This window comes from Ovis aries, chromosome 11, assembly GCF_016772045.2.
Source record: "Ovis aries strain OAR_USU_Benz2616 breed Rambouillet chromosome 11, ARS-UI_Ramb_v3.0, whole genome shotgun sequence".
Taxonomy (NCBI): domain Eukaryota; kingdom Metazoa; phylum Chordata; class Mammalia; order Artiodactyla; family Bovidae; genus Ovis; species Ovis aries.
The window spans coordinates 15,521,836-15,528,039 of record NC_056064.1 but is presented as its reverse complement, the minus strand read 5'-3'; the positions used below and the strand labels follow the sequence as shown (position 1 = coordinate 15,528,039).

At 43.5% G+C, this 6,204-nt stretch overlaps 1 protein-coding gene across 1 annotated transcript; it reads left to right on the top strand.

Moving 5' to 3' along the window:
* Positions 1-1,926: 1,926 nt before the first annotated feature.
* Positions 1,927-3,967, top strand: LOC101119572 (C-C motif chemokine 8). Its single transcript, XM_004012469.5, has 3 exons — positions 1,927-2,081; positions 2,886-3,003; positions 3,407-3,967. The coding sequence occupies exons 1-3, from the start codon at positions 2,006-2,008 to the stop codon at positions 3,510-3,512; spliced, it is 300 nt and encodes a 99-aa protein (XP_004012518.1). The 5' UTR covers positions 1,927-2,005; the 3' UTR covers positions 3,513-3,967.
* Positions 3,968-6,204: the final 2,237 nt, after the last annotated feature.

Genomic DNA, 6,204 nt, shown 5'->3' with positions numbered 1-6,204 from the left:
TCTCCTCTTACAAGTTCACACAGTATAATAAAAGGAAAATGCATGAGATGAATGTTCTAAAGTCTCTTCAGAATCAGTAAGAACAATAAAGGGCCATATGTTATAGAAATACGAATGAGTTAATCACAAGAAAAAAAATAATGAACACTCTCGCTAAAAACAACAAATACATTAGAATTAAGCAAAATAGCGCTGTGCATTTTGTTTACTTTATGTGGAAGTTTAATTTATGTACAATAAAGTGCAGACATTCTAAGTGTATAATTTCATGAATTTTAAATAGACAACTGCTTAAGCACCCCTCTGAGTAAGATAAAGAACATGTCTGCCTCTAAAAAGGCTCTAGCATGATGTTAACACCGCAAAGGAAACCACGATTCCATTGCTTAGTTTTACCCTTTAACAAGATAAATATCTTTTTCTTAGCAATTGTCAAATATTTTTAAGAACAATAAACTCACATTTTAATGAAGATGGAACTCTTCCAACAATGTAATAATGCTGTAATTTGATTAAGAACCTTAATAATAGCCATATAACTTGATTTATTAATCCTCTAGCTATAGAATTGGAAACAATAATGATTATGTTACATCAGTTTTCTCATAATTGTTGTTTATGATTGTGAAAAAGTGGAAATGGTATAATTTCCAACTGTAGAGAAAGGCTTCACTTAATTATGGTGACTTTATATATGGACCCTTATGGAATATTTAACATTCAAGATTATTGGGGAATATTGAATGATCTGTGAAAAGTCTAGAAATGCTCATTGAAAAGGCAATATGCAAACTTGGACTTGATGAAGAGATTTTAGCTAGAATACCATCTATGAAAGAAAAAGTTGATAAATTGAACTTTATTAAAATTTAAAACTTTTGCTCTGTGAAAACTGTTGTTAAGAAAATAAGCTACAGCCTGTGGAGAAAATATTTGCAATGCACATAGCTGGTAAAGGATTTGAATACAAAATGTAAAAAGAGCTTTTCAAAGTCAATTGTAAGGCAACAAACAACCTAATTTTTTAAGTGGGCAAAACACTGGACACCAAAAGTAAAAGGCATTTTTCAAACAGACCTGTTCTATCTGAATCTGCATGAAAGACTGGACTTCTTTGTGTCATTTCACTTGGAAAGAAACTTTAGTGTCTGATAAAATATTTGGAAATCACCACTCGGCAAGACTGTAGGCTTCCCTGGTGGCTCAGTGGTAAAGAATCTCCAATGCAGAAGATGCAGGCTCGATTTCTGGGTCTGGAAGATCCCTTGGAGAAGGAAATGTCAGCCCACTCCAGTATTCTTGCCTGGGAAATTCTCTGCTAAGAGTCAGACGGGACTTAGCAACTAAAACAACTGCAACCCTATAAGATCAATATGTGTTGTCCAGTTCTTAGGCTTCACAACAGAATGTTCCAGAGCCTGAAGACTTGAAGATGCCTGGATTTACCATTCTGCCAAGATTCTATCAAGCTATCTGTGTGAGATTCTAAAAGAGCATAGCTGGTTTAGGGTGGCAGAGACCAGAGACAGACAAAGAGCCCAGGCAAAGACTTAGGGCCCTTTCCCCGACCTCCTGGACCCTGAGGAGGCCCCAGGCCGTTGATTCTTTCCACCCTACTAGGCACTCAGCTTCCACTCTTCCTTTCCAACAGATCATGTTTCGTTTCAAAGAAATCAGAGCTCTTAATAGTCTGATGACATCACTTTGTACATTTTGCTGGCATGGCCGCACATCCTTCCACCTCTGCTCCACAGCACAAACAGATGATGGAAAGTGCACAACTTCCTTTTCTCGGTGCTCGGAAATCACCACCAGGATCTGGTGTTTACTCAGCACATTCACTGGCTTCTTCAGTCCTTCCTTAAACATGACCCTACCCATGCACTCTGCTCCCTATAAAAGGCAGGCAGATCAGCCAGAGGAGCCAGATTTCCAGAGACTGAGAGCAGCTCAGCAACCGCCAACTCTGAAGCTGAAGCTGAAGCCCCTGAGCTCACCCTCCAACATGAAGGTCTCCACTGGGATTCTGTGCCTGCTGCTCGTGGCAGCCACCTTCGGCACCCAGGTGCTCGCTCAGCCAGGTAAGGCTCCTCTCTTCTTAAGCCTTAACGTTTTCACTACCCCAGCTACTAACCCCGGGCATAAGTCACCCCATGCTTGCTGCGTAGCCTCCATTGCAAAGATGGAGAAGGTGAAAGCAAGAGAGGACTTAGGAAGAGCTGGCACCTCACATCTGGTCAGAGGCAGGACCAGAGCTAGAAGCTCAGGCCCCTGGGGCCAGGCTCCACTATCTTGTCCGATACCACCCTTGGGACACTAAATGCACTCTCAACAATCCTCGTCTTGTGTTTGGATGGGGCACGGAAGGAAGGACCATTTCTCATTGTGGATGGAAAAGACATTTCAGGCAATAGTACAGAGGAGGAAATTCTTGCTGTAGGCTTCCACTGTTGGATTATGGTCCAGCGTAACTTCCAGAATGGTGGCTGTGAAGGATAAAGACCCATAGGCATCTATCTCAGCATGTGACATAGATTGGCTCTAAGCCCCTGGGGACAGAGCTGGGAAGCAAGTTCTTAGAACATATCTTCCCAGGTTCAGAGGTTTGGGATCAATAGACTCTCTGAATCACACTACAAGGATTAATCTTGTTACTCAAGATTTCCCCATTTGCAGTCAACAATGAGAGACCCCACAGTTCAGTAGAAGAAGCTGACTCACAGGTACCATTTTACCTGTGGGATCTGGACTAACGCTCTGTGGGAGTGGTGGGTCCTAGCTAGAATTCCAGCACTAGCTTTATCTCCTATCTTCTTCATTTTCTCTGACACATGCGTACTTACAACTCATCATAACACTCTGGTTCTTTGCAAAATGTTTTTCAGATTCAGTTTCTATCCCAATCACCTGCTGCTTTAGTGTGACCAATGGGAAGATCCCCTTCAAGAAGCTGGACAGCTACACAAGAATCACCAACAGCCAGTGTCCCCAGGAAGCTGTGATGTAAGTGGACCATGCCCTGGCACCCACAGCCAAAAGTTCTATCTGACTTCTATGTGTCCAAACGAGTCAGATAAATGAAACACCTAAGCCAAAGGACCCTTTACTCCATAGACAAACAGCCCACAAGAAGGAAAATATACACACTCCGGGCTCCTCTTCTAGGGCTTGGTCAGATCATCCGAGTTCCTTTAGCCAAGGGTCTGGAGGGCTTCCCCTGTGGCAGTAACAGCAGAACCTCTTTTCTGGAAAAGAACTTTCTTCCTCCTATTTCCCCTTCTTCCTGTCCCCATTCAGACTCCTCAACCAGGGAGCCAGGGCTAATCAACTTTAGGGGCCAATGGATCAAACTCCTGGGAAAAATCCTCAAGACACTCCATTTAACTCTGCCCTCTTTCCCCCACAGCTTCAAGACCAAAGCGGACAAGGAGGTCTGTGCTGACCCCAAGCAGAAGTGGGTCCAGAATTCCATAAAGCTCCTGGACCAAAAGTCCCGAAAACCAAAGCCTTGAACCTTCATCCCTGGACCAAGAGACAGAGTCTTGGAAAATCTTATTTATTTCTTTCCAACCTTCCCCAGGTGTATTATTGTATTATAATGGCCAAAAAGAGTTTATTTGTTTTTTAATAATTTAAACACAGTTTCTTAAACAATATTTAATTATGTTTAAGTTATTGTAGTCTTAACTTTATCTGCCATAAATCCTAATGAATATAAGATACAACATCTGGTGATGAGTTTCCTGTGAGCTTGATTAAGTTCATAGCAAGATGGTGCTGTTCCCCAACCTACTGCCTGTAGGATGGCGAGGTCCTTCCACTGATTATCAGAGTGAAACACCTCTGGAATCTTAGGAAATGAGTGCTCCTGTAAGTGGATGTGTGCTATGTAGTATTGTGATGGAAAGTAATGTTATTACATGACTATGGAATTTTCAAAGAAAAAAATACATATAATTTCAAGCTACTTGGTCTTATTTTTCATGGGATAACATTTGGTGGGGAGGGAGAAAATGGTAGCAAGAAATGAAATTTTGGAGTGTAAAAGCCATCCTCTAAGACATCTTTTGGACTCAATTTAGGATTAGGGAGAACCGAGAATGACCAAGCTGTTCCAGTCTTCTGGCCCCAGTCTCTAAGTCACTCGCCCGTAATAGCATCTAGATTCCCATTTCTTTTGTCTCTGCACTGACCTTTGCCTGGTCTCTCTCTTGATCTCTTGCGCCAGTCTTTACCCATTTTCCCACAACCCCAGGTTTTCATTCGTTCTCAAACCTAGAATAACATCCCAGGAATGAAATTGAATCCAAGAGAAAACTAGATGCCTATAGCCCAGAGATCCAGTTAAGACTATTCCTTGGATATGAGTCTTCAACCAGACAGTTCATGAGAGATTTGAATGTGATGGAAAAGGAAAGGATTCTTCAAAGCTGAGAGAGGAAGGAGATGAGGGGAGTGGGCCAGAAGAAGGAATCCCACCTGGCTGGGCTCTAGGAAAACAGCGGGGTTGAGGTTTTAGAAATACAGTCTGGAGCCAGATTGTAGTGGCTCTTGAATTTCAGATTGGAACTTCAGCAGATAATAGAGAGGCACTGAGAGTTCTGAAATAGGAGAGAAGGAAAATCTCACATGCAGAGGTGAGCATCAGGAAGAATGACTTCGTGTCTGCATACAAGATGGAGCAGGAGAGGGAAGGTCTGAGAGCAGACTGCTGCCAAGGAGCAGAGAAAGGATGGGACTATGAATGGTGCACGGAGGGAGTGGGATGACGTGGGGAAGAATGGGCCAGATAGAGCGCTATGTTAAATGCTATAGAAGAAGAGAGTAATTGACCAAGACATAGACCCTACTTTTATGATCTTGCAAATCAACTATCTACAGGGCTGTTACCCTTGAGACACAGAATGAATTCATCTCCATCACTATAGCCTCAATCCCAGTCCCAAGAACTTGCAAAATCCTTTTGAAGGCATGGAATCTCCTTTCCTTAATAGCCTCTTAAGGTCGAGACTCTCTTGTACTTCATGAGCATGAGTGAGTGAGTGAAAGGCACTTAGTCATGCGCAACTCTTTGCGACGCCATGGACTGTAGCCTGCCAGGCTCCTCTCTGTCCATGGAATTCTCTAGGCAAGGATACCATAGTGGTTAGCTGTTCCCTTCTCCAGGGAATCTTCCCAACCCAGGGATCAAACCCAGGTCTCCCACACTGCAGGTGGATTTTTTTACCATCTGAGCCACCATAGTTGGCTCCTTTTTCAGGCATGAGGTCCACTGTACTGAGGCACAAAGACCAAGACCCCTCCTGAAGGAAGACAGCTATTGTCCTGCTTACCCAGGTCCGTGGATCCTGTCACAGGTTGGAGAGATGCCCTGATTCAAGTACAAACATGGAAGCATGGCAACGTAAGAGACCCGGGTTCTGATCCCAGAACTGGTTCTGCCTCTCTGAGTCACTTACAGGAAGTCAGTTTCTCTCTCTGGCACTAAGAAGCCCCGTATAAAAGTCAAAGTAGTTCTGTATCACAGGCAGGAAGTAAGAGCATCTGGGAGATGACCTCACAAGCTCCTTCCTACCCTAGGAGCCGTGTCTCTTGGGAAGCTGGTCATGCCTGTTGGCTAGGGAAGGGTCAGGAAGAGGGCCAAGAATTAAAACCACCGAGCCAACCAGGAGCCCAGCCTAGTAGCAAATACTCCCAAGTCAGATATCTCACCTGTCTGAAAATAAGCTTTCCACTGAAGCCCAGGGTAGCAGACCGAAACCCCAGGTGTCTAAAATAAGGCCTATAAACGTCAGCTGGGTAAAAAGAGTGCTTTCCAACCAGAAAGGCTCCATCTAATTCTTAACTGCTCTTTCACAGCCTCAAGGTCAAGCTGACTCCAAAGATCTGGGCCCAGGGTTTCATGAACTCTCTGGACACAAGTCCTAAATTCCAAAGGCATGAGCCTCATCTTAAACTCTCACCAGGCTACAGCAGAAGACACAGTCCATTTGTCTTCCCCAAGTGTCACCCAGAGGCACTCCGGGATTACGTCATTGTATTTCAAACCACAATGAACTTTGTTGATGACATGAAACATAAATGGGGTAAGTGATACGTCACCTTATTTAAGTTATTGGTGCTTTATATGCCTCAACTGGAATAGTCGTGTTTTGAAAATTCACATCCTTCTACTAATGGGTTCATTTCTGTGAACACAGGCCA

Excerpts from the sequence above, each read along its gene's own strand:
- LOC101119572 (XM_004012469.5), top strand. The coding sequence starts at position 2,006 with ATGAAGGTCTCCACTGGGATTCTGTGCCTGCTGCTCGTGGCAGCCACC. Across the intron at positions 2,082-2,885 it reads CCAGGTGCTCGCTCAGCCAG|ATTCAGTTTCTATCCCAATC; the intron begins GTAAGGCTCCTC and ends AATGTTTTTCAG. Across the intron at positions 3,004-3,406 it reads TGTCCCCAGGAAGCTGTGAT|CTTCAAGACCAAAGCGGACA; the intron begins GTAAGTGGACCA and ends TTTCCCCCACAG.